General features: G+C 43.4%; 1 protein-coding gene, 1 non-coding gene and 1 pseudogene across 7 annotated transcripts; all 3 read left to right on the forward strand.

The window, feature by feature from the left end:
- Positions 1-1,058: 1,058 nt before the first annotated feature.
- On the forward strand, positions 1,059-1,602 carry LOC147369072 (peptidyl-prolyl cis-trans isomerase H pseudogene; annotated as a pseudogene).
- Positions 1,603-2,627: 1,025 nt separating this feature from the next.
- ZNF346 (zinc finger protein 346) lies at positions 2,628-27,616 on the forward strand. 6 transcript variants are annotated; one of them, XM_086410870.1, is made up of 7 exons: positions 2,628-3,808; positions 11,336-11,439; positions 12,013-12,105; positions 13,870-14,014; positions 18,064-18,294; positions 23,674-23,767; positions 26,107-27,616. In XM_086410870.1, exons 1-7 carry the CDS (start codon positions 3,478-3,480, stop codon positions 26,192-26,194), a joined length of 1,086 nt encoding a protein of 361 aa, XP_086266996.1. In that variant the 5' UTR covers positions 2,628-3,477; the 3' UTR covers positions 26,195-27,616. The 6 variants fall into 6 exon arrangements, 4 of the variants coding, with proteins under 4 accessions (XP_086266996.1, XP_086266997.1, XP_086266999.1 ...); XM_086410871.1 differs by having other exon boundaries at positions 18,112-18,294; XM_086410873.1 differs by having other exon boundaries at positions 3,697-3,930.
- LOC147369074 (U6 spliceosomal RNA) lies at positions 7,011-7,117 on the forward strand. Its single transcript, XR_015168712.1, has one exon. It is a non-coding gene; the product is annotated as a U6 spliceosomal RNA (small nuclear RNA).

Raw genomic sequence — 27,616 nt, forward strand, 5'->3', positions numbered from 1 at the left:
TACTTTCATCTCCAGAGTCTAATCTTCCTGAGAGCAGGAACCATATTTTACTAAAAAGCTCTGTAGTGTGGGTTTACATGCCTGAGAATGTACACAATCAGTGTTTATCCAACTGATTTGCTGAACTGTGGTCAATTCCTATCCCTTGGCAAAGCCATTTCCTTGCGACTGTTCTTCTCCCATAGCAACAGTACACCGTAGGATATGCAGAGAAGTGGTTCTCATTTTCCACAGGGAAGAAATAAAAAAGCCAGCCCCACAAACACAAGGCATTACCTAGACTGCTGGGTCCCAATAAGGAGTCCAGGCCTAGACCAATATTAGAGGCATTTACACGGAGACAAAGCAGAAAACTGGTAACACGGCTGTTTAGATACTCAGTGCTGTGGCTCAGGACTCTGCGTCAGTAATGACACAGGAGACAAATCATGACAGCATTCATTGGAGAATAAATGGAAATTATTTTGAGTATCTAACTGGATTGACAGTGAGGAACTGGGGATTGTTTTTCAAAAACCTAAAGCATCTTAACTATCCCATTCTCAAGATTTGTTCCATTGTGTTTTTTAAATTACATATGCTTGAGTTCTGGGACTTAAACAGAGATGCTCTCTATCCCTTGGTATTTCTAACTGAATAATTCAGATCCCCTGGAGATGGAGATGGCAAACCACTCTAGTATTCTTGCCTGGAAAATCCCATGGACAGAGGAGCCTGGTGGGCTACAGTCCACAGGGTTGCAGAGTCAGACATGACTGAAGCAACTTAGCAAGCAGCAAAATGCAAATATAAATATCTAGAAATCCTCTTTAAGATAAATAAGTAACATGCAGTCATTGGTTTTTAGGTCATCTGGTATGGGCAAAAAGCCATGGATTTGCAGTTTGAGAACTGGTATGTTCAAGTACAAGAGTGACTAGGCTCTGTCACTAATCAGCTGTGTGACCCTGATAAAACCTTTACCTCTCTGCCTTTATTGACAAATAAGAATCTATCATAAGAGAACTACCCTGACGATTAAATGTTAAAGGTGCTTCATCTGCTTCTGGGTGAGAGCCATGGCAGTGGCAAATTCAAGCCCTGTCAATCCCATGGTATTCTTTGATGACAGCATTGGCGGCCAGGAAGTTGGCCACATGAAGACTGAACTCTTTGCAGACATTGTGCCTAAGACTGCCGAGAATTTTAGGCAGTTCTACACAGAATTCAGAAAAGATGGGGTTCCAATAAGCTACGAAGGGAGCACCTTCCACAGGGTCATAAAAGATTTCATGATTCAGGGTGGAGATTTTGTTAATGGAGATGGTACTTGAGTCACCAGTATCTACTGGGGGCCATTCGCAGATGATAATTTTAAGCTTAGATACTCAGCTCCAGGCCTGCTTTCCATGACAAACAGCGGTCCCAGTACAAATGGCTGCCAGCTTTTCATCACCTGCTCTGAGTGTGATTGGCTAGATGGGAAGCTCATGGTGTTTGGAAAAATCATTGATGGACTTTTGGTGATGAGAAAGATTGAGAATGTTCCCACAGGCCCCAACAATAAGACCAAGCTGCCTCTGGTGATCTCACAGTGTGGGGAGATTTAGTCCAGAGGGAGACTGAATCCCAGACCCTCTACCTCTGCCACTGCAGGCCTTCCCTTGTTTGATGTGATACTTTGAGTAAGATAACTTGGATCGGCCCCTCTGGAGGCTTCCCTGATGGCTGCTGCCCCATTTGATCAAGAGACCTTGGAGGCATCACAGATTCAGAACCCAAGATTTTATGTGTAAGTCAACTGTAAATAAAATCATTTTAATGTTAAAGGTGCTTCATAAACTATAAAGCACTGCACAAACATCAGTCATCTCTTGCACTGGAAGCTCCAGAGCCTAGCATGAGACCTGACACAGAGCTAGAATTCAAAATTCATAGAGCTAAATGAGTAACTGATGAGTTCTGTGATCTCAGGCAACAAAAATCTCTTCTCTACGTCCTCCTCCTCCTCCTCCTTTGATATCACTGTCACCCTTGTTCACTGGACTATAGTCATACTGTCCATTTTCTTGTCCTCCTAAACAGTGAGCTTACTCCTGCCTCAGGGCCTTTGTACCTACTCTTTCCTCTGCCTGGATCACGCTTCCTCAGCTCTTTGCACAGCCATTCCATTCTCCTCAGTCAGGTCTTAAGCCAACTGTCATTTCTTCAGAGGCTTTCTCTTACCACCCTAACTAATATTCCTCTCCTATCATTCACTCAAGATATACTCCTGTTTTATTTTCTCTACCTATTGACTTATTACACTCTCCTTCACGAGAATAAAAAACACTCTACTAGAGATTCCTTGTCTTTTTTTTTAAATAATTTATTTGTTTGGCTGTACCAGGTCTTAGTTGTGGCATGTGGGATATTAGATATTCATTGCAGCATGGTGGTTCTTTAGTTGCAGCTAGGGATCTAGTTCCCTGACCAGGAATTGAACCTGACCCCCTGCATTAGGGGTGCAAAGTCTTAACCACTGAACCACCAGGGAAGTCCCTCCTATGTCTGTCTTGTTCACCACTGTATTCCAATGCCCCAAAACATGTAGCTTATAGAAAACTCTCAACAAACATTTGAATAAATAAGACTGAAATAACTTTATATCAAAAGTTTCATTTATTCAACAAATATTTTGTATGCATCTATGAGGATTCAGGCTTTATTTCAAAGTGGTGGAGATTCAACTGAGAACAAAACAGACAAAATTCCTGCTTTCTTGGGGCTTTCCTTCTAGTGGGGAAACAAACAACAAATAAGATAAAAAGTGAAGTACATGCTGTATCTGATAGTAAGTTTTAAGGAGAAAAAGAGAGCAGTAAAGGAGGATATGAAGTGTATGTGGAGGGGCACACAAAAATGAGACTGAGCCATGAGGATATGTGGGGGAAGTGCATTCCAGAACAGGGTAAGTGGGACAGGAATGAAGGGGTTGGAGGCTAACACAGTAGGTGATAAGGTCAGGAGGTTAAGAAAATTCATATTGTATAGTGCCCTATCGACTAAACCAAAGACTTTGACTTTTACAAAAGAATTATGAGAAGGTTTTGGAGAATTTAAGCATGGGGTATCATGATATGGTTTGCTTTAAGAGGATCTCTGGGTCTGCTGTTTGGGGAATACCTGAAAGGTAAGTGAAGGGATCAGTAAGGACATTACAAATACCATAGCAAGAGATCGGGGCTCCGAAAGACTAGGGAAGGAGGAGGTGTGGGGTTGGAAGATTACATTTTGACTTTTGACAGTTACTTTGGAGTGGAGTTTAGAGAGAGTTGTGACCTAGGCGTCAGCACCTGGAACTCAAATGGTACCTAATATAAAAGTAATCGAGTCCCAGCTCTGCCACTTACTAGTAGCAAACTCGTGAGTTAATCATTTCTAGGTTCTGAGCCTCTGCTGCACTACTAGTGAAATGAAAAGGATATTCCCATATAACAGGGCCTTCATGAGAACAAAATGAGAAGTGTCAAAGTTGGCCGTGAGCAAGGTGAGAACCCTGAGCCAAGGACCGCACGGCCCTGCCCCAGAGAAGGGGGCTGCCGTGGAACAACCGACTTTCGAATCCACCGCACGAGCTCCGCAGCGACAAGAAAGAAGCGCTCGTGCCAAAGTCGCAAAGGAGCCTTGCGGTGCCCAAACCTCGCGAGATTTCTTGGCAAAGTCATCTTCCCAGCCACATCTCGCGAGATCAAGATTCCTGAGCAGCTATCGGCCGGTCAGAGCTTGCGGGGAAGATGGAGTATCCTGCATTGGGCACGGTGGAGAATGCGGACAGCGGCGGGGCCAGGTCGTACAACAATTCGGAGGAGCGGGAGGGCCGGGAACCGGATGGGCTGCGCTTCGACCGCGAGAGGGCGCGCCGCCTCTGGGAAGCAGTGTCCGGGTCGCAACCAGTGGGGAGGGAGGAAGGTGAGTCCGGGGGCTTCAGAGGCTGGAAGCCCCTCGCCCGCCTGCTAGTTTCGCGGGGAGGGGCGGAAGCGCGGGGCGGGGACATGGACCGGCCCCCAGGTCTACGGTCACACCCCCTGGCGCTCGGCCCGCCCCCTTGCGCGAGGCGCCAGGGGACTCCCTGACTCGTGCACCACGCTATGGCCCGGGCGCCGTGGGCCAGCTCCCCTGAAAAATCCAGGCTGCGGCACCCCAAGAATCGCGCGCAGATGGTCAGTGGCCTTCTCACGCTCGCCGTGGGCTTCTTTCCCCCGCCTTCGTCACGTACCAGAGCTCACCTCTTCCTGAATTCGAGGACTGGAATCTCTAGGCTTGCCGTCTAGGCCATCTCGGAGACCCCCAGAACCTTCCCTGCCAGCCTCGTAGCCCCTTCACCGTCCCAGTTTCCAGGTTCTCCCATCCCTAGTGTCTTTTGCCTCCTTTTTTCATCCCTGCACTTCCGAGGGCTGTAGAAGGCCGCCTCCTTACCTCAGTGTTCCTTCTGGACTTGGTGACTGAGTCCTGGCTTACCTCTTTTGTTTTTTGGTGTCTCTTCTCTTGTCTCCACCAGCTGGGTCCTTTTTCTAATATGGGGGCCAGGAGCCTGAGAAGCTGGTCAGGGCATTCTTTGGCTCCAGCTTCTTGTTTGTATCCCACGCTTGACCCAAAGTTGAGAATGGAATACATAAGGCCACCTAGAAGGGCATTTCTGAGCTTCCCAGCTTGCTCTGCACTTGACCTGGCCCTGGATAAGATGGAGATAGAAAGAGGAGAATAGAAAGAGCTGCTGTGACCCCGTTTTGTGACCCACTTCACAGTTCTTAGCAGAGCTAGCTGCTTAACTCTAACCCAGAAGTACACAAACTGGGCTTTTGTGCTAATCCTGTCAGGTAATCTGCAGAGAAATCAGATTTCTCTAAAGATTTGTTTGCTTCCTGAGCAGACTAATCTTGGAAGTTAATATATTGCTTGTGAACTGATTGCCATGGGATAAAATGAAATTTTTGACCACATCCAAGGAAGATATGTTTAAATTTGGGGTGGTACACATGACAGACCTATACCCTATATATACTCTACCAGTTAAACTAGTCTTGTGTGACTCTTAAATTAATATGAGGCTCCTATCTCCCTCATTCTTATACTTTCAAACTTGTTTGGCACACAGTTACAATTTTCCTTTCATTAATTTGACAAATACTCTCTTCCCAGGATTGGCTGGAAATCAAAGCTGCAGAGATGAAAATACTGTCCTTGCTCTGGAGGGGCTTGTGGTCTAGTCCCGGAAGCAGACGCCAAGACAGTTGCAGTATAATGTAGTGGGTGCAGTAAGAAAGTCTAAAAGTTGCGGGTACACAAAGAGGAAGTGACCTTTGTCCTCAGGGGACAGAGCAGGCATGCTCTGGACCTTGAAGCAGAGAACACAGCAGCTGTGCTCTGGAAAGTGAACTGTTTATGTGTGTATGAGGGCACACAATCACTTAAAGACCAATTCATTTCTGTGATCTCACTTTGTCCAAGGATTTGTTTGAGGTCTAGATAGATACCTATAACACCAAGTCCTACTCACTTTGGGTTTTTTGTTTTCTCTTAGTTATAATTTTTGTTTTCTCATTGAGTTGTAATTTATACACCATAAAATTCACCCATTATAACTGTGCAATTCAATGATTTGTAGTAAAAGTATAGAGTTGTATAACCCTAGGCCAACTTAGAATATTTCCATCACTCCAATTAGTTCCTTTGTGCTTTTTTTTTTTTTTTTTTGGCTGTGCCAACTCTTAGTTGCGGTATGTGGGATCTAGTTCTCTGACCAGGGATCAAACTCGGGGCACCTGCATTGGGAGTGTGGAGTCTTAGCCACTGAACCACCCGGGAAGTCCCTCTTTTGTGCTCTTTTACATTAAATCCCCACTCTCACCTCCTGCCCTTGGCAACCACTAATCTCTTTTCTGTCTCTATAAATTTGCCCTCTCCGAACTTCTCACATAAATGGAACATATAATACATAGTCTTTTGCATTTTGTTTCTCTCACTCAGCATGTTTTTGAGGTTTAGCCAAATTGTAGTGAGTATTAATACTTTATTTCTTTTTATTGTTAAATAAAATTCCATTGTATGATTCTTGCTTTTTTATCCTCTAATGATCTATGCCTTTCAAGTGGGCTGTTTAAACTATTGACATTTAATTTAGTTGTTGATATGGCTAGATTTGCTGTCCCTCCTTCATGACCTTGTGAAAATCAGCCCTTTGTTTCACATTCTAGATCTCTCAGCCTCTGCCCCATACATCTTCTGATTATCTACAATATAGATACAAAATAAATCCTACCAATTAGGTGCTTTCTCATAAGATTTGGAAGGTAGAAATGTGGTGAAAATCACATTCCTGAGACTATTGGTACTATCAAGAAAAACTGTAAAACTATAAGGTCTTCCCACATCAGTGTTCCACCATCCATTCTCCAGCTTCATAGGTTAAGAGGCCTGTTCAGTGACATGGAGCTTCTTACTTCAGCAAGGCTGCGGTACAGGCCTCAGAGACTATCTCACATGTTGGAACAGTAATGCGTGCATTGTTCCTGGAGACATTTCCGGAAGGCTCAGCCTAGTACCTCAGTCTTTCCAATATTTTCTAAGCACCTAATTGCTTGTATCAAACCTGTCCCCTGTGGTAATTGTGGTAGATGGATTAGAGTTGTATCTGACCAACAGAGATGCACATTCAGGCCACCTTCTCAGAATTCTGATAACTCATGTAAGTCTTTTTCCCCTCTGTGGACCTTAGCTTCCTCCAGCCTCATGAACTTCTTGCAGATTTTTGTAAGTCAGGAATTCAGGAAAGGGTTGACTGGACAGTTCTGACTCAAGGTCCCTTTTGCAATTGTAATCAGATGGTGGCTAGAGCTGAAACAATAGTGGATGGAACTTCTGGAGGCTGACTAGGTATCTTTTTTTCATGTAGTCTTGGTCTCTCCATGTGATTTCATGATGGAATAGTTAGGACTTCCTCCAAGCTTGGAAGAAAACTGCTTATGTAGTGGCTTAAGACTTGAAGAACAGTGCTCGCTTCGGCAGCACATATACTAAAATTAGAACAATACAGAGAAGATTAGCATGGCCCCTGCTTAAGAATGACACACAAATTCGTGAAGCATTCCATATTTAAAAAAAAAAAAAGACTTGAAGAGCAAATATTCCCACTTTGGTTCATTTTTATGATATGTCTTCCACATGTCTGTATGTTGCTTAGTGGTCAGACAGTGATTCAGTAACACCTGGAGTCAGTAAGGCCTTAGTCCTCTGCAGTTGGATCTGTGGGTATGTAGGAAAGGGCATTCAAAGTTCAGGCCATTTTAAAGTCAGCCCTAACTTTTACTTTCTGTCAGGCTCTTTTGCATCAGTTAGGTTCATGTGAACAACCAGAGTTGGCCAGGAGTATTTAGCCACCTTAGGCCCTTTTAGGTCCCCACTGCCACACAGTCTCAGCCACAGACATGACTAACCTCAGGTTATAGTAGAGCCTTTGGCCTTTCCTGCTCACCTGCCTCTGAGACCATCACTTGCACCGACATTATCAAAAGATCAGGGCATTGTGTACCACTCCAACTCAAGTAATTTCCTCTTTCATGGGGAAGCTGTTGCTTCTCACATCCTGCCTCTTCCTGGTAGAACCTCTGCTCTGACTGAGTGCGGGAGGTGATAAGAGCAGTCCCAGATCCCTGCTCTTCTCATCCAGAGTTCAGCAGTTGTGCAAGCATAACTGCTTCCCAGATTGTTAAGTACCTTTGATCAGTTTCCAGAGCACTGAAGGGATTGTTTCTGTCAACTTTGTCCAGTTTTAGTTGCTCTGGGTGAAGATGATTCCTCACTCTACTATAGCTGCAAGCTCTACCTTCTACTCATTTTATGTCCAATTTCACTTTCTCTGCCTGACTTCTAAATTTGGGGGGTTCAGGACTCAAAATCCCAGGGGCTTCCCTGGGATTGGTAAAGAATCCAGTCCACTCAGAGGTAAAGAATCCACCTGCCAGTGCCGAAGACACTAGTTCAATCCCTGATCCAGGAAGATTCCACATGGTGCAGAGCAACTGTGCCTGTATGGCACAAGTAACGAGCTTGTGCCCTAGAGCCTGAGCACCACAACTACTGAGCCCACAAGATGCAGCTACTGAGGCCTGTGCACCCTAGAGCCTGTGCTCTGCGATAAGAGAAGCCACTGCAGTGAGAAGCCCACACCCTCCGCACCTGGAGAAAAAACCCACACAGCAACAGAGACCCAGCACAGTCAAAATAAATAAATATTAAAATCCCAAGAACTCTTTCCTTTTCCATCTACATTAGGCATCCTCTTCTAGTCCACCGCTTTAAACATGATAAATACACTGATGATTCTCAATTTGTATCTCCAGCTCTGACCTTTCCCTTGAACTCCAGGCTTGCATCTCTAGGTGACTACTTGATATCTCTACCCATGTGTATGATAGACCACTCATGTTTAATATAGCTGAAGGAAAAGTCTTAATTTCCCCTCCAACACTGTCTTCCTCCACTTCTCATCTACTTGTTGCTGAAATTCAAAACCTAGGAGTTATCCCTGACTCCTGTCCTACTTCACCCCCTCCATCCAGTCAGAGAAAGTGGATGTCAGATCTACTTCCAGAACATAATTCCAAATCCATCCACTTTTCCTCGTCTCCACTGACAACCTACCTGGTCCAGATTTCTGTCATGTGCTGCCTAGAAGACTGCAGCAGCCTCCTCCCTGCTCTCCCTGCTTCTGTTCCTATTCCCATACAGTCTGCTGACACAATGAACAGACTAATCTTTTCAAAACGTAAGCCATATCTTATCACTTCTCATTGCACTATGAATAAAATCCATAGTTCAGATCATGGTTTATGAGGCCTATACTGGTTCAAGCATTATCTGGCAGGCCTCAAGCTGTTTTTCCCAACTTCATTTCCTACCACTATTCACTCATTCACCATACTGTATCCACAGTGTCCTTCTCTTCATTTCTTGCATATGCCAGACATTCGTGCCTCAGAGACTTGATTAATTTATTTGTTGAAGTGTAACTGATTTATAATATTGAATACGTTTCTGCTGTACAGCAAAGTGATATTTTTTTCATATTATTTTCCATTATGGTTTATCATGGGATATTAAATATAGTTCCCTGTGCTATACAGTAGGACCTTTTTATTTAATTCATTCGACATACAGTGGTTTGCATCTCCTAATCCCAAACTCCCAATACATCCCTCTCCCACTCCCTCCCCTTGGTAATGACAAGTCTGTTCTCTATGTCCGTGAGTCTGTCTCTGTTTCATAGATAGGTTCATTTGTGTCGTATTTTGAGATTCTGCATGTAAGTGATATATGTTATTTGTCTTTCTCTGTCTGACTTCACTCAGTATGATAATCTCTAGGTGCATCCATATTGCTGCATATGACATTATTTCATTCTTTTTTATGGCTGAGTAATACTCTATTGTGTGTAGGTATCACATCTTCTTTATCTGTTCATCTGTTGATGGACATATAGGTTGTTTCCATGTCTTGGCTATTGTGAATAGTGCTGCTGTGAACATAGAGGTACATGTATCTTTTTGAATTATAGTTTTGTCTGGATATACACCCAGGAGTGGGATTGCTGGATCATATGGCAACTCTATTTTTTTCAATTTTTAAAGAGCCTCCATGGTGTTTTCCGTAGTGATTGTACCAATTTACATTCCCACCAGCAGTGTAAGAGAGTCCCTAGAGAGTCACCCTCATTCAGCATGTGTTATTTGTAGACTTTTTAATGATGACCATTCTGGGTCATGCATTTTATTAGATATTGGGGATACAAAGTCATAAATGACATGGTCCTTACCTGTTTAGTCTCTGGGAATCAGATTCTGAATATTCTTGAGAGGAAACCCCATCTCCTTTAATAAAATAATCCAACATCTCCAGGCAAGGAGAGGATGCCTGGACCCTGGGTAACATTTTCCTCTTGTGGGCTTTGCATTCTGAGGAGCCTCTCACCCTCCCTTTAAAAAGCTCTCAGGGGCTTCCCTGGTGGTTTAGTGGTAAAGAATCCACCTGCCAATGCAGGAGACACGGGTTCAATCCCTGATCCAGGAAGATCCCACATGCCACACAGCAACTGAGCCCATGTGCCACAACTATTGAGCCTGTGCTCTAGAGTCTGGGAGCCACAACTACTGAGCCCATGTGCTGCCACTGCTGAAGCCCATGCACCCTAGAGCCTGTGCTCTGCAACAAGAGAAGCCACTGCAATAAGAAGCCTTCACACTGCAACAAGTAGCCCCTGCTTGCTGTGACTAGAGAAAGCCCGCGCACAGCAGTGAAGACCCAGCACAGCCAAAGATAAATACATAAAAATTAAAAAGCTCTGTCCCAGATCTATTCACGCATCCACTTCCTTTTGTTTCTCTGAGAATGGCTGAGGCAGCCAAAGTCTTTCAGAAAAATTTACCAAACACTGTAGGAGAAAAATGGGGAAATAAACAAGGGACTCCAAGGAGCAGAAATATAGCCAGACAACACCCCTTCTTCCCAAAAGGGCTGTTATAAATAAGCTTTCGTTCTTGCAGGAGAAGAACCTTAAAAGTTCCCCACCCAAAGTTCCCTCCAGGAAATCTTGTCCACTTTTTGATCCAGAGTAGAAGATAAAAAACATGGATTTGCCATCTCATCATGGTTTTCTAGACTTATCCCTGCCTCAGATTATCAATGCCATGGTGATAGAAATGTCTGGAGTGAGATTTTACTCCCTCTTCAAAAAGTAAGGCCTTGTTTTCCAGGTGCAACAATTAAGTACAGGTTAATACTGTGGTTTCCTACAGTGTGGAACTTACATGACATATTGAGTAATTTTAGATATTTCAAAATCTTAATTTCAGATCAAGAACAGTAAGAGAATTATTTCCTTTTCAAGTCTTTCAGTCCTTCCAGTTCTACCTGAGACGTGTCAGTTGGTTGCTACCATGTCTTAACACGTCTCCTCACAGTTGCCACTCTCTTGATGTTCCTTTTAGGAAGCTCTGCAAGCTTCTCACACCAGTATCTAGCTAGAATTGTTTCTTTTTTAATGTATTCATTTTTATTGGTTTTTACTTAAGTTTGTAATTTAAAGACTCCTTTTTAAAAGAATTTAGTGAAGAAAGTTAGCCTACATAAAATTATAAAGTAAGTTATAGGTTTGGTGGCACAAGAATATAGCCTGAGTCATGAAAGCCCTTAGGGGAGGGGTGGCAGATTTAATAGCATGGCATTCCATTATTCAGTGCCTGCATTTGAGGCAGTGTTCAAAGACAGTGCTATTGAGGCAGGTTTTTAACTCACAGAGTGTTTATTTTTCTCTCTGTAGTGGAACACATGATCCAGAAGAACCAGTGTCTCTTCACCAACACCCAGTGTAAGGTTTGCTGCGCCTTGCTCATTTCTGAGTCCCAGAAGCTGGCACACTATCAGGTATGCCCTTGGACCTTAGTACTTTCTAGACCCAGTGCCACGTCCCCTCTTCTCTCTGGCTTGCACAGTGAATTCCTTCTTAGCCACCCAGATGTTGCCTCCATGCATGTTGGCTTAATTTTTGACTGAGTCTTAATTTGACTGATTGTCTTAATTTGACTGATTTACTTAATTTTTCTGAGTCTCATTTCTCCATCCAAATCAAGATCATTGTACTTATATCTTCCCTTACAGCTTGGTGTAGTAGAAAGTCTATGCTTTAAATAAACCTGTAGTTGAATCACAACTCTGCTACTCCTCTTGGTCAAGAAACCTCATTATCTTCAGCCTCAGTTTCCTCATCTATAAGATTGAGATGATGATAATTTTCTCATAAATTTTTATGATTAGATTGGACAGCATCTAGGTACGTTATACAAAGTAGGAATTCAATAAACTATATTTTCCCCCTACCCTCTCCTCCTCAAAAGTTTCTGTGAGGATGAACCACTGAAAATCTAGTAGATATTTTTGAGTGCCTTAGGTATGAAATGGCATTTGGGTATCTTTGATCTTTTTCCTGGGTTCTTACAGAGCAAAAAACATGCCAACAAAGTGAAGAGATACCTAGCAATCCATGGAATGGAGACACTAAAGGGGGAAATGAAGAGGCTAGACTCAGATCAGGTAATCCAGCTGCCATGTTGAGACCACTCACTTCCTGATGAAGCCAGCAGGCAGGTTGGTGTGGTGGAAAGGGCGTGGGCTTTGAGTCAGACTGACTGGGCTTCAAATCCTGGCCCTGTTGTGTGACTTGGGCAAGTCTTGATCCTTTCTGAGGCTTGATTTCTTCCTCTGTAATAATGAGGATGCTAATATCAACTACCTTTCAGGATTTTTCCAAACAAAAATGAAGGAAGGTTTATTAAAGCACCCAACACAGAGCCTGGCACATAGTAGGGGCTCAGTAAATGGAGCCATTGTTATATATTACGTTGAATGGTTTGTCAGAGTAGGACCACTGTCCATGCCCTACTCAGGAAGAGAAAGGAAGGAAACCAGAATGCTTACGTTCTTGAGATCCAATGGAAAGAACTGAGTTTAGCACTTGAATATTGGGAATAAACAAGTGGAAGGAACACTTTTCCAAATTCTTGCTCTGATCAAGATGTAAACATGTTTGCTTTTGCCTTAGCAATACTGTGAGAATTATGCTGAAACAACCCCAGTCCCTCAGGTGTACCATTATTTTTGTTCTATAGCAGGCTGTGCAAATGTCATGGGATGATAAGTCAGCAGACTAGGGCCAAATACTAGCTCTAGAACTTACTGGTTGGGTGACCTTGGACAAGTCACTTAACCTCTCTGTAGAGATAATAGTTGCTACCTTGTAAGGGTATTGTAAAGTCAAATTACAATTCTAGTGGATGTTCAGTAAGTTAGACTTTACACTACAAACTGTGCCTCCCTATCACAGGGGCCACAGGTTTGGAAGGGCGTTGCTCATCCTTTCTCCACATTCACTGGACTAACCCCCTAGTTGCCTTCCTTATGATGTGGAATTCAGAAAGACAGTATCAACTCTGTGGCCCTGGGCAAGTCACTTTACCTCTTTATATCTCCAATCCCTCAACTCTCGGGGTGGTCCAGTAGTTCAAATGAGATCACAGACTCCTCCACATCCAACAAAGAATTATTCAGCCCCAAGTGTTAATAGTACCAAAATTGAAAAATCCTATCTTAGAATGAATATTTTATTCAGAGAGCAGACCTGAAAGAGATCCTGGAAGCCCTTAATATAGGCTTGAAATACATTGTTTTCTAGCCTAGTCATAATCATCAAATAAAATCCAATGGGCTTGTTCAATAAACCCTGAACATCTGCTGTGTGCCAGTCTCCCCCAGGGTGCTAAGGATAGGAAACATACGTGAGTCTAACGGTCTTTGCCCAAACGTTGAACTTGAGTCCACAGGAAAGTCTCCTAAGCTACAACACTGTCAGTTTAGGGTGGCACGTGGTATGATAGAGGTCTGTTTAATGTATTCCAGGAGTATAGAGAAAGAATAAAGCTAATTCTTCCTGGAATAATCACACAAAGCAGGTTGATAATTCTTTACTGAGTAATTTTCTTGAGTAAAAGTCTCTCAGAAGAGATGATATTTAATCGGGCCTTGAAGGCTAAGCAGACATATGCCAGGCAGGAAAGAAAGGAGGACCATTCTAGGCAGTAGGAACGGCCCAAGTAAAACGTGGAAGTAGCAGCGAACAAAACGGGGAGTGGTGAGTAGAGCATGAGATGAAGTAGCTCAGAAAGAATCCAGAAAGGTAGGTTGGGGTCAGTGTGTGAAGAGGGCCTTGAAGGCCCATTCTCCTATGGGCAGTGGGGAACCAGTGAAGATTTTCTGGCCGGGCAGTGGCGTGATCAGACCTGTGTTCTTTCTCCTAACCAGAAGAGCAGCAGAAGCAAAGACAAGAACCAGTGCTGCCCCATCTGTAACATGACCTTTTCCTCCCCTGTCGTGGCCCAGTCGCACTACCTGGGGAAGACCCACGCAAAGAACTTAAAGCTGAAGCAGCAATCCACTAAGGTGGAAGGTACTGGTTTTCCTGAGTGGTGCTATATCGGGACCCCTCCCGTCCTCAAGGCACCAATGCCAGGTGCTCCCAGAAATGCTCACTGGGGCCGCAGACTTGAAGAGGTTGAACTGCTTTTGAGAGCCCTTAAAAATATCAGAGTAGACACAGCTTCATTGAAATGCAGCCTCAGAGTCCTACTCACCTAACCTTCCTTTCTTTGGTTATATCAGTCTTTCTCTGTAGAAGCTTCTTAGCCCTGAGCTTTTGTCCTGACAAATAATTATAACTCGGGAGTGCCTAAGTCCTCCAGGCTATGCACACCAGGAGAGCATTCTGTCTCCTGCCTCTCTCACTTAGATTTTTCCCTCCTAGCATCCACCTGCCCTTATTACCATGTATTCCAAGTTAAAAGTTAGATTTTTGTCTTTTTTGTGTGCTCAGGTTATGCCCTGTTCACTTTAATCTTCTAAGCTGCCTGTTCTCCTCAAGACAAGGACCTGCCTTTCAAAGCTGAAGACTTCAGCACTGCCAGTACTGCCCAACAAACAGTGTTTGCAGCTGCCATGAATCCATTCCCAGGGCAGTGACTTCTAAAATAACCCCCTTTATCTTGTCACTACTGGGGCTCAGCCTTCATTTTCATCTCATTAACTACTGACTTTTTAGGATTTTACATCTCTGCTAACTGCAGTTAGTTAGCAGTTGGTTAGCAGACTGAAGGTTCTTTGACTTTTTAGGATTTTACATCTCTCCTAACTGCAGTTAGTTAGCAGTTAATTAGCAGACTGAAGGTTCTTTGATCTTTGTATCATTTTTTTCTCAGTAATTTTTCTTCTCTATTTTGGACCAAGAGGTAGACTATACTATCTGTAATACTTGTCCATTTTTGAATTGCTGTATTATGAAAACAAGACAATTATGTTTTAGAAGACTTTGAAGAATAGGGTAAAAAAATAAAATCACTCATAATTATACTGTCTTACCACACCCAAATCTAGTATTCTAGCAATAAAACAACAGATGAAGTCATGGATGCCCAAGTTTAAATCCTGGCACTGCTATTTACCATCTGTATGACTGAACTTAATGCATGAATTTTCTCACCTATAAAATGTTGATAATATCATCTACTTCATACGTTATGAGGATGAAATAATGCATATAAGGGCCCTGAGACATAATAGATGTTCAGTAAATGACATTTTAGGATTTTTTTGTTTTGTCTTTGGGCCGTGCTGCACGGCTTGCAGGGATTCAATCCCAAGTAGGGATTGAATCTGGGCCCCAGCAGTGAGAGCGCCAGGTCCTAACCACTGGACTGCCAGAGAGTACCCAGCAGATTCTATTGTCGGTATTAGCAGCACAACCACGATAGTGAGTGGAATCCCCACATAAAATGCAGCAGTTGGTCAGGCATTCACCACCCAGAGCATGTCATTGGCCTTGCTTCCAATTTGTTCGTCATTAAGTTGTACTAGTACTAGTTGCTTTTTTTGTGAAGTCACTGTTGGTACCATTTATGGTACCAAAACATTAGGCCAAAGGAAACTAGCTTAAGAACAGAACTTTGTAAGATCACTTATCTTTAGATTTATATGAACTTGTCTTTACATAAATGGGAAAATTCCCTGGAATATTCCTGGTCCGAAGATTCCATATCGAAGAGTTTATTTTTCATATTTACTTTTGGCCCTTGCCACATAACAGATGTGTTTTTATATAATTATAATCATAGTTCATGTACCATTTGTATCTTGCATTAACTTTTAATTTTGTAGTTAGAGCACATTTCCATGCTATTACATGAGTTTATAACTATATTTCTGAAAGTAAACATTTCTCTAATGTAAAAGTAATACAAGCATATTGTAGAAAGTATGGAAAATATAGATAAATGGAAAGAAAAATACCCATAATTTTACCATTCAAAGACAACCACTGTTAACATTTTGGAGTACTATTTCTCCTATAATCTTTTGTTATGTGTATGTGTGTATATCTGTGTCTATAGTTGTTTTATGTATGTCTAGCTTATGTATATAAATGTAAATACTTTAACTTTATTGTTTTTATAAAAACAATGCATACTCCTCATTGTTACTTCTAGTTCAAACAATGCAAAAGGTTCAAAGAGAAGAGTAAATACCACTCAAATCCTACCACCAAGAGAGAAACACTGTTAATGTGTTGGCAGCATTTCAGAATACCAGTACACACATACAGATTGCACATATGTCTTTTAGTAATGATATGATCATATTGTGTGTATAATTTTATTTTATACTCTTTTCACTAATAGAACATTTGTATTTCTCCATGTTATTAAAAAGCTTTTCATAAACATTGTTAATGACAATGTCCCATTGCACCACATTCATTTAACCATCCTCTAATGATGAATATTTACGTTTTCTCCCTCTCTTTTGTTGGTATTTATAAATAACACTACAGTGAACAGTCCTGTAGAATTCTCTTTCTATATTTCAAGTTGTTTCCTGAAAGAAGACTCCCATAGCTCTCATTTTTATTGGATGTCCATTAAATGGTTCCTCCAACTTTAATGAACCATTCACCTCTGATGTTTCTCTTTAGTGTCTTTTAAAGATTGACCTTTACGTTTTAATGACTATGATTATCTCTTCTGATATCAAAAATCTACACTCACTGTAGAAAAGGTGGAAAATACTGAAAAGTATCCTTTTACTCAATGCTTTTGGTCTTTCTCTACACATTACCAGTTGTTTTACAGAACTACGGACAAAAGAAATAGTTTGCTATATAACCTGCTTTTTTTTTTTTTCACTCAACACCACATACTGAATATTTTCTCATATTATTGAATATTCTGCAACATGTACATTACTTTTCCAGTGACTTGTTGAAATAATGACTAAGGAAAATTAATAGCCAGGAGAATCAAGAGTCTCTCTACTGGAAAACCATGTAGGAAAAGCCAGCAACTTTCTTCTGGCTTGTTGAAAATCCTCAAAACTTCCCCCATTGAAGTGGAAGGGATGAAAGAGCATCTGTGTGTGAGTGCTACTGAACCCCACCCCTCCTCCACCGTTGGTGGGAGTTCTAGGCCACATTCTTAAAGCAGTGGTTACTGGATTGATACCATTCCAGCCACGTGGGCTCATGAGTGAGCCATGGCATCCACATTTTAAAGCAGCAGTGCAGCCTATAGTCAGGACATTTGTTGGCCCACAGGAGGTTTACACATATACCCATACCAGGCTCTGATTAGCTGAATTCATAGATCCGAGCCAGGGATGCTTTCTGTAGGTAAACGCATGGGCTGTAGCCTTCTTGTCTCCCTGCCACACTCTGGCAGCCTGGCATAGCAAAGAGGGCATGGTCTTTAGGGTCACACAGACCTGGATTCACTCATTAACTGAGTGATCTTTGGTAAGTCATTTCACCCATCTGAGCCTTGGTTTTCCTCTATATCATGGCAAGATGATACCTACTGCAGAGCATAATTCAGAAGACCAGAAGAGAAAATGTATATACAAAACTGGTAACTAAATGTCAGTGTCATTCTCCTCTCCCAACTCAGCATAGAAGGCAGTGCAGCTCAAAAGGCCCCCCTTAGTGTGGCGCCTTTTCTAAATGACCCTCTAGACCCTCAGGCTGTGCATCTGTGCATTGGCTTCCAGATCTATAACGGGTACTTTAAGGATGGGAATAAAACACCCACATTTCTTGTCCTATGTGCTGTAACATTCTGGGGAGTTCTGAAGGATGAAAAGACTGCAAACATGTACATCTCTCATCTATTGTAATTTGGCAGATGGGTAGCAGAAGTACAGAACCTCCTCGGAATATGAGAAAATAGGGATTCACGTGCCTAAAGTAGTTTAAGCTGCCAAACAAAGGAGCCAGTCTTGGTGTTCCCCCATATCTTCTCAATTAGAGAAGGCTTTCACTGTGTGATTCATACAGGCAATGCCCCATATGCAAGTATGATTAACTAGTGACCCAGCCTTTCTTTGCATTCAGCATACATAAAAGCCTCGCACCTTCTGGGTTTTTTCATTGTTTCTGTTTGAATTTTCTCACCACAGCTCTGTCGAAACGCCTTACAAACCCTTTCCTTATGGCCTCCACCTTAGCCTTGCACCAGAATAGAGAGATGATAGACCCAGACAAGTTCTGCAGCCTCTGCCACGCGACTTTCAATGACCCTGTCATGGCTCAGCAACATTATGTGGGCAAGAAACACAGGAAACAGGAGACCAAACTCAAACTTATGGCACACTACGGACGGCTGGCCGACCCTGCTGTCACTGACTCAGGTAAGGGGCCTAGCTCACACCCAGAGCTGGATCAGGGCTTGACTGCTAGAGCTCCCTGGACCATCAAGGGTATGCCTTTCCTCTTTAGGTCTTCTGAAGCAAGCATTGCAAATTCAAATGCTTGCAAACGCTAGATGGGAAATTTTGATAAGTGAAAAAGCCAGAAAGGGATGTAGTCAGCTGAGGAGTACGTGCCTCTCCTAGGCAGTGCTAAACATTCGTTACCGTATCTTTCAGTTTTTTGAAAGACTCTGGAAGCCAGATTTACAGCTGACCCTCTTTGCTCTAGTCCCTGCCCCTGCTTTACTTGGTCCTGCCTGGCCATTCCCTCATTGTCTCTTTTTTATTGGCAGGATTCAGGCACTGCAGTGTTTCAGGCCGCTTATCTTAACTTGTATCCATTCTTTTCTTGTATCTCAAGCCAAAGCCTTCTCCTTATATTCACCCTCCTCCATTTAAGGCTGAATTACCATATTTAATCCTAGAACTGTCTCCTAGATACTTTTTTCTTGCTTAAATCATCTGATTTCTTTACAGATCAACTAAATTCCTTCATGAAAACCTAGGTGGGGGGAAAAGGTATCACATCCCACTTTGATATTAATGTATACAGCATAATTTGATCCCCACAGCATTCCTATAAAATAGTTTGTGATTTTCCCAATTTACAAGTAAAGAAGATGAAACTCAGAGTGACATGCTAAGGTCATACAGCTGATATGACCTGATGTTAATAAATGACAGCATCAGTCGGGGTCTCTGGCTCTGTCTGATTCCAAAACTTACACTCCTTCCCCCTGCCTCCAGCTTTAAATGTACTTGGCTGGAGGTGTTCCAGGTACAGGGTGTCAGCAGAAATATCGAACTGACTCTGACCCCCTTCTTACTTACAGAGGTGGGGTGTTGACCTGGGATGTGCAAGCAGGGACTTCCACTGACAGGACTTCTGCCTTCCCAAACGATTTAGGTTGTTCGCAGCTTGGCTTTTTTTCCCTGCTGGTTTCAGTCCACCCTTGTTCATTCATTCTTTCAGACAGTCATCGCACTTACCAATAGCTGCCATAGTCCAGGCCTTAGGCTAGATGCTCTCACGTGTAATTACCTGATTTAATCCTCACAGCAACTCTGTTGTGCACAGTTGATTATTCCCATTTTACAAATGAGGACATTAGCATCAGAAAGATGAAATGGTTTGTTCTGGATCCCATGCTAGACTGTGGCAGCCAACACTGAAATCCAGGTAAGGTTCTGTGTTAGGTCCACAGAATAGTTTCCATGGGGCTTCTGGCATGTATCATGACAAGTATGAGTCAAATGAGAGATGGATGACCCAGAGTGTCCAGATGTCTCCCACAAGGGTGAGATGTAGCCTCTACCAAGCAGATTAAACAAGACTTGGAGTTTGCTTTGTACTCCAGGCCCACATTTCTCTCATTTATTCAAGAATGCCAAACTAAGCCCTGCATATCATTCAGGTAGCCGAATGCTTTCAGTCGCTGGAGCTCTCGACATCCCTCCTGGGTTACTGGAATCCTCTTTCTGTACCCCCTATCACCTTCGCTCCTCCTTCCTTAGGGCCTTGCCTCCTGCACAGAGCAGGTCTGCTTTCTCTGCCCTGTTCTGATCCCCTAGTTTCTTCAACCTCTGTACATGGGACAGGCTTTCAGGTCTATTCATTTCATACAAAGTCAAGAAATGTTTGTTGAGCTCTTTCCTAATATACGCCAGGCATTGTGTATATAACATATTAATTACATGTCCATGTTCTTATGGAGCTTAGAGTCTAGCAGAGCAGACAGGCATTGAGCAATTAACTACAAGTGTGGCAAGCTTTAGAAAGAGAAACAAATGGTATGCTATGAAGATAACTTAAGATGGAGGAGCAAGGATCAAAGGCTCCCAGAAGCAAAAGGGATAGCGTGGGGCAACATGATGCTGGGACAATGAGCAGGTATCCCATCATGGCACTGTAGGTCATGTTTGAGATTTGAGCCTTTATCCTAAGTGCACTGGGAAGCCATTCACATCTTCAGCATTATTAGTTAGAGCATTCTAGTTACAAAGTGGAGAATGGTTTAGAATGAGGAGGAAGGGTAGTGGAGAGAGACCAACAATGAGGCTGTTGCAGTAATTCGTAGTGGGGAATATGGGAGCTTGGACTAAGGTGGCATTGGTAGAGATAGACAGGAGTAAATGGATTCAGGAGGTAGATAGGAAGTAGAATTGGCCATTCAGTGTGGGAGCTGAAGGAAAGCGAGCAGTCAGGGTTTAGCCTTAAGCCACAAGGTGAATAACCAGGTTTTGGCAGCCTGAGTTTAAGACACCCATGAGATATCCAAGTAGGAATGTTCAAGAGGCAGTTGGATACATAGGTGTAGACCTAAAAGAAAGGTCTTGGTTAGAGATACCACCATTTTGGTGGTTAGAAACTGCTAAATATTGATAGTTTCATATGTTTGAAGCTAATAAGTGGTACTTGAAATCAGGGAAACGAATGAGATCCCTTAGAGAATTTGGAGAGAGAGGAGTGAAGGGCCTAAGATTGAGCCCTCTGAAAATTCTGATGTGCCATAAACATGGATGAACCTTGAGGATATTATACACAGTGAAATAAATCAGTCACAAAAAGAAAATTCCTATATGATTTCACTTGTACGAAATATCTAGAGTAGTCAAACTCATAGAAACAGAAAGTAGAATGTGGTTGCCAGGGATTAGGAGAAGGGAGAAATGGAGAGTTTAATGGGTATAGATTGGCAGTTTCACAAAAATGACAAAAGTTCTGCACAATAATGTGAAGATACTTAACATGATGAAAACACAAATTTCTCTAACCCAGAACTGTCCTTTAACATTAACGGAATTGGACACTTAAAATAGATTAGATGGTAAACTTTCTGTTATTTGTATTTTACCACAATTTAAAATAGTAAAAAAGGAAAGAAAGAAAACCAAGATTGAAACCTCTGAAACTGGCAATAGTAAATGGTAAAGGTCAAACAAGAGACAGCAAAAGAAACTGAGAAGGAACCACCAGCGAAGAAGAATCAAGAGTGTGGCATGCTGAAAGCAAGAGCAAGAGACTGAAGGAGGAAGGAATCACCCGTGCTGTCAGGCACTGTTGAGAAGCCAAATACAAAAGTGTTGCATAAGCATCCATTTGTCCATTAAGTTTAGATACAGGGAAGCCTCCATTGGCCTCAGAAAGAGCGTGTGTGCGTGTAGAGGGATAGGTTGCAGAATAATTGAGAGACAAGGAAATGGAGAAGCAGTTGTAAACAGGGCTTTCAAAGTCTTGGCAGTAAAGGGAGGAGATACAGGTGCTTTTCCAAATAAATCAGATGTTTTAAAATGAGCTCTAGTGACTTATTTTTCATAAGATCACAGGGGGAAACCAGAATATCAAACATGTCAAATGAAAACCAGATAAAAATGGATGAGTGTGGGTACTGAACAAAGCTGTTTTTTAGAAGCACCAATGAATTCTTCACTTACCCCAAGTGACGATTTGAATCTAACTTACAGATCAGTATACTCTGCACTGAGATGTACTTTGCATAGAAGAGTCCAGAGACCTGTGGTGCAGAAGAAAGGATGAGAGCTTCACAAAGCAGAGGGCAAATCCAGCTGTGACCCCAGGTCACTTAACCTCCCTGAGCTTGCTTCCTGCTCTGATAAATGGAGAAAACCACCTACCTATCTTCCAGTATTGTTATAAGAATCCAAGGGCATATGTATCTAAAATTTTGTCATGGTGCTTGGTGTTTAATAGATGATGAGTGAGCTGTTGTAATCTGGGCATCAGTGACTCTTAACCATTGGTGGTTGTTACCCCCACACCAGCCGCGGGTTCTACCCTGGACCTTGCAGGGATGGTGGTTCTGCTAGTCCATTATGAGTCTTTTGCCTGTTTGTGTTGAACCATGAATTCTGGCCTTCAGTGTCTAAAAAAGACCTGAATTCTAATTGCAATAATTTTCCCCTTAAATACTTTAAAAGGATATGTCTTCCAGGAAATACCTGAAGATACAAGAGAAACAAAGGTAGCTGGGAACATTGGCTAGCTTATTGAATTAGAGGAGATTGTTGGTGTTCCCAGCTGCCATGGAAGGCTGGTTAAAAGATACTCTCCACTTTTTTGCCAGCATCACTCATGGAACCTATAAGAGTGAAATACAAATAAGCCAAAACCTCATATTTACTGGACACTTACTATGTGTCAGTTACTTTTATTTGAATGATTACAATAACCTTATAAGGTTGATACTAATATTAACTGTATTTTATAGGTATGGAACCTAAGTCTCAGGGAAGCCCCACTTTTACACATATCAGAGAGGTTAAGTACCTAGCATGTGGTCCTACAGGTAAGAAATGATGGAGCTGGGGTTTGAACCTAGGTGATCTCACTCCAGAGCCGTGAGGTTTTAGGATGGCAGATGACTCAAAAGGTGTGTCAGAGGGCTCTTGAAGTCATGTATACAGTGGCCTGCCTTGCTCAGCTGGCACCAGGCATGCTGGGTAAGTAGAACCTCATAGTCAGCCACTCCTGTTTGCCATTCACTAACTCTGTGTTTGTGGACATGTGACCATGCCTTATTTTCTTCCTCTGTAAGAGAAGGATGGCTTTCATGGGATCCTTATGAGCATCAATCAAAATAATATAAAGTGCATGACTATATCAGGCACTTAGTAAATAATAACTGCTTTTTATTGTAAATATTATGGGTATGGTATAATTGGTTTATAGTTGAGAAAAGCTGAGGATCAGAAAGGCAAAGGGATTTAGCCAAGGTCATGTGAATGCAGAGCCAGGAGTCCAGCCCCATTTCTTGGCTCCCAACCCATGCTCTCTCTGCTAGACCATGTGAAGAAAGGCCACTTTGTCATTGAAACAGCCCTGTTAGTGAAAAAGGGTGTCTGTGAGCCCCACAGTAGAGAGAGAGATTAATTTTCCTTATAAGCCTTCTCGTTAATTACTGTTATTGCAATCCCAAGGAGAGGGCTGCCTTCCCAGAGATCTCTCATCTAAGGGCACAGTCCAGTTGGAAAAGAGTGACACCAAATGTCACTTCTTTGTTCTATCAATCATTTATTTCCTCAGCAGACAGCTACTCTGGACCAGGCTCCATGTTGGGACTAAGGGTACAGGGCAGTGGGGAACAAGCAGGTTCCCAGCTCCAGGGAACACACAGGCATACATGTGCCCCTGATCATTGAGTCATTGAGGCCTCTGGGATTCTTACCAGGGCCAAAGACCTAACCTCACTCCACTCGTCCATCTTCAGAAGGGCATTTGCACATGCTGTGAGAAGCACAGAGTCCCCAGGTCCCTTCTTATTGGATTACTAAGCATCTTGACTTTTATGTGTGTTTCAGCCGGGAAGGGCTACCCCTGCAAGACATGCAAGATAGTGCTGAACTCCATAGAACAGTACCAAGCTCATGTCAGCGGCTTCAAACACAAGAACCAGTAAGTAATCACACTTTGAAATTCATGGGTCTGCAGCAGGAGTTCAGGGCTTCGGAATCAGAACAAAGCCAGGTATTCCTTGGCTAAAAAGGAATCCTGGCGGTCTTTTCTTTTTAGTTAGCAGAAGCTCGGTCAGTCAACAGAAGTATCCCCTATGTGAGTTCTCCTGTCAGCTTCTCCCCAGTCTTTAGACCTGTTGGGCTGAAGGTTTTAGTAGAAAAACAGAAATGATTCTCTTAGTGGTCTCCTAAATTTTTTGGCAACATGTTATCAGTCTAACTGGGGACACTCCCCAATCCCAACCCACCACTGGCTTGAAGACCCTAGTTTTCACTGCCATTGGTTCTGTGGCAAGAGCTCCCTCTACAGGTTATTACCAAATATGACCAGGTTCTTTCATTAATCAAATACTGAACACCTAGTGGTAGCCCAGACAGACCCAGTCTGACAGACTCAGTCCCTGCTCTGATAACCTAACATTCTGATGGGAGGAGACAAAAACGATGACCATGCAAACCACCAATAATTACAAATGGTGGTAAGTGCTTTAAAGGGAAGAGACTAACAGAGTTGTCTGTAATAATCTTGAAAATGACTCACATTCTTTGGTTGAGCTCCTGGTCTGTTGCAGGCCATATGCCAAGCAGATTCTCTCAGGTAATCCTCACAATAGTCCTGGGAGGAAAGGGTTATTCTAATTTACAGACATAGGCGACCAGCAGAGCTACAATTCACACTGAGGCTTGGCAGGCTCACAGCATGCTCCTCCAGGGCAATGCTGACTAGGGGGTTGTGGTGCCATGTGATACGAACAGGCCACATCTGGCTGGGAGGGCTCAGATGGTTCAGTCCCTGCTTTTCAGGAGGGTAGTGTGGACGGTGTGCCACAGCATAACCTTCAGAGATAGGAATTATCCCTGTTTTACAGATGAGGAAACAGTTTCAGGCAGATCTGCTGAGATGACTGCTTTGACTTTGATGATTGGTTCTGCATTGCTTACAGAGCAAGTGAATTAAGGTAGTAGAAGTGCAGAGTGTTAGGCTCAAAACGTTCTTGGTCCTCTCTGCTCTGCCTGAAGTCTCTTCTCCCACACTGGCTTTATTGATAGATGCATCTTTAACTGGGAGAACTCGTGAGGCTCCCCTTAGATATGATTTGAGACAAGCCCTCGCAACTTGGCTTGCATCTCGCTTCTAGCATTGCAGCTTGGCTGGTGGCAATTTTGGCAAACAGCTCGGAACCAGTCAGAACCCTACCGTGGGGCTACCCAGACCTGAAAGTGCTAGTGTTGTTTATTATTTTCTTCTTACACTTTCCAGCTGTGTGACCTTAGGTGAGTCAATAAACCTCTTTGAGCCTCCGATTTGTTCTCTGTAAGATTATGGTACAAAAAAGCAAAACAAAGACTATAGTATAATTTGTTGAACACGTAATTCAATCTCATTTAATTTGCAACAGCATCTCTGAACTAGGACTCCCCCAACCCTTTACAACCCAAGGAAACCTAATATCAGATAGATTAAGTAACTTGCCATAGATCCCATGGTTACTTGGAGTTAGACCCAGTATTCAAACCTCTGACTCCAAAGCCCATTCATTTTGCTCTGCTGTTTCCAAATGGAGCTCTTCTTCCTCACCTTATGGGAAGAAGTAAGTGTTAGAGATAATAAATGTGAAGTCCTAGTCCTGATAAGAGGAGCTATTAGAGATAAGCTTTCATTCACTCACCAACGATTTATTGTTCACCTATTATGTGTCAAACCCTGTTTTGAGCACCAGGGCTATGGTAGGAACCAAGACCAATGCTTTTCTCTTTTCCATTTGATCCCCCTCTGATGGTAGAAAGAGATCCTAAACAAATCCAAAACAAATCAGACAGTATCAGGTGATACTAGTGAGGTCATGACTGGAGAGCCACTTGATTCCATGTGCTGAGGAGAATGGTCTTTCTATCCCATCCAGGTCATGTAGAGCCCCACAGGCAGAAAAAGTGGTTCAGTATAGAGCAAACGCATGGGCTTCAGTCCTGAATCTACCACACTTTAAAACAGCTTACTGTGGGCAGGTCACTTATACTTTGTGAACCTTAGTTTCCTTGTATATAAAATGGGGGTGCTGGTCCCCCCGGCCTGCAAAATTAGCAGAGAATGAAACAGTATACTGAAAGCAGAACACCCGGCCTTGTGCCTGGCATGCAGTGGTCCTCAGTAAAGGAGAGCTGCCCTGCTTATTACTCCACACCCTGAAAGAGCTGTACTATCATTAGAATAAGCTACCTGGGATACCATCACAACCACCACAAACTAATCCTATGCCTTTGTTCCCTCTCAAATTACAGGTCACCAAAAACCGTGGCATCACCTCTGGGCCAGATTCCCACGCAAAGGCAATCCATTCAGAAAGACTCAACCACCTTGGAAAACTAGAGGTGTTTCTGTCCAGCAACCCAAGTTGAACCAGCCATGAGCCAGCTTCCTGTTACTGTGGTCAGCCCTTGGCTCCCTCTTCTTCCTTTCTTACACCTGGAGAGTACACAGGCCTGAGGCAGGAGTAGACCATAGACAGCCTCAGATTGGCCCAGGCAGATCTACTTCTTCTCCTCCCCTTTGGAATCGGCCCTGTAGGTCAGGGTAAGGGAAGCAGAGATGTTGACAGGACTCGGTATTTCCCAGGGTGATAATTTGGAGGATGGCCTTTCCCTTTCATCAGCCCTTCTGGGCCATATGTCATGAGACCCCAGGCCTGTCTTTCCACTAGAGGTCACTTATGGACCACTCCTTGCAGCTAAAGAACAGATGTCTCCCTAGGCTCTAGGCATCTCCAGTGAAACCCGGAATTTTCACTCTAAGCCTTGGCCTAGGTAGGAAAGGGCAGATGGAAGTGGCTGCCACATGGAGGCTTGGAGTTCATGTGACACTTCCCGCCCCGCAAAGAGTGTGAGCTTTCCTGAGCCTGGTATCTGATGCTGGCCAGTTGTCCAGTTTTCTGCCCACTGTGAAGTCTCCTCCTGGAGCGGTGACACAGTCCTGGCAGAGCACTGCTCTCCCGCTTTCCCCTTCTCCACAGTCCTGAATGGTGCTAAGGACCTGCAGCAACTGGGGACAAGCTAGAGCCGAAGGAGGCCTCAGCGCCCAGTGGGATCACAGAAAATGCCAACAGAGGCCTTTCCTCTCCTCCATCAGAGGTGCTCTGGCACAGGGTCATGTGGGAAGGTCCCCACGTAAAAATTTCCTGGATGGCTCTCTCCCTTTAAAGGGAAACTGCCCTCACACCAGCCAGCTCCGAGACTGGCCGCTGTCCTTCGGCCCTACTGGTCCTCTTGTTCCCCTTGCGAGCAGACCATCCACCCAGGCTGCTGTGGTGCTAGTCCTCCCCCATCACCCACTAGGAGACTCTGAGACCAAGGAGCAAGATGGACCCTTAAGGGAATAGAAAAGAGAGCTGGCGTAAGCTTTTGCAGTGAGGAAACAGCTATGTCCCCAGCCCCAAATGTAGATTTCTACAACACTGCTGTGCTTTATGGCCTGGGACTTCACTGGGAGTGGACTTTACCTCATAGCTTTCAAACAGGAATTCCATGGAGGGTCACCCTCTGAGGTCCCTCCTCATTGGGTCAGAGAAGTCCACATCTGCTCTCGTGGGCTCCTCCCTCCACTCCCTGTCCCTTCGCCTGTAAATGCCTTTGTGTATTTGTGTGTGTGTGTGTGTGTGTGTGTGTGTGTGTGTGTGTGCGTGCGTGCTCGCGCACGCTCGTGCGCACTTATGCTCTATCTTTTGGTCACTGAAGCATCTAAATAAAGAATTTCTCCCATGAGCCAGACTGCAACTCAACAGATCTGGGATTTGAA

Source organism: Bos grunniens, chromosome 7 (genome assembly GCF_055505025.1).
Source record: "Bos grunniens cultivar Pamir isolate PY7600 chromosome 7, Bosgru_T2T1.0, whole genome shotgun sequence".
Lineage (NCBI taxonomy): Eukaryota > Metazoa > Chordata > Mammalia > Artiodactyla > Bovidae > Bos > Bos grunniens.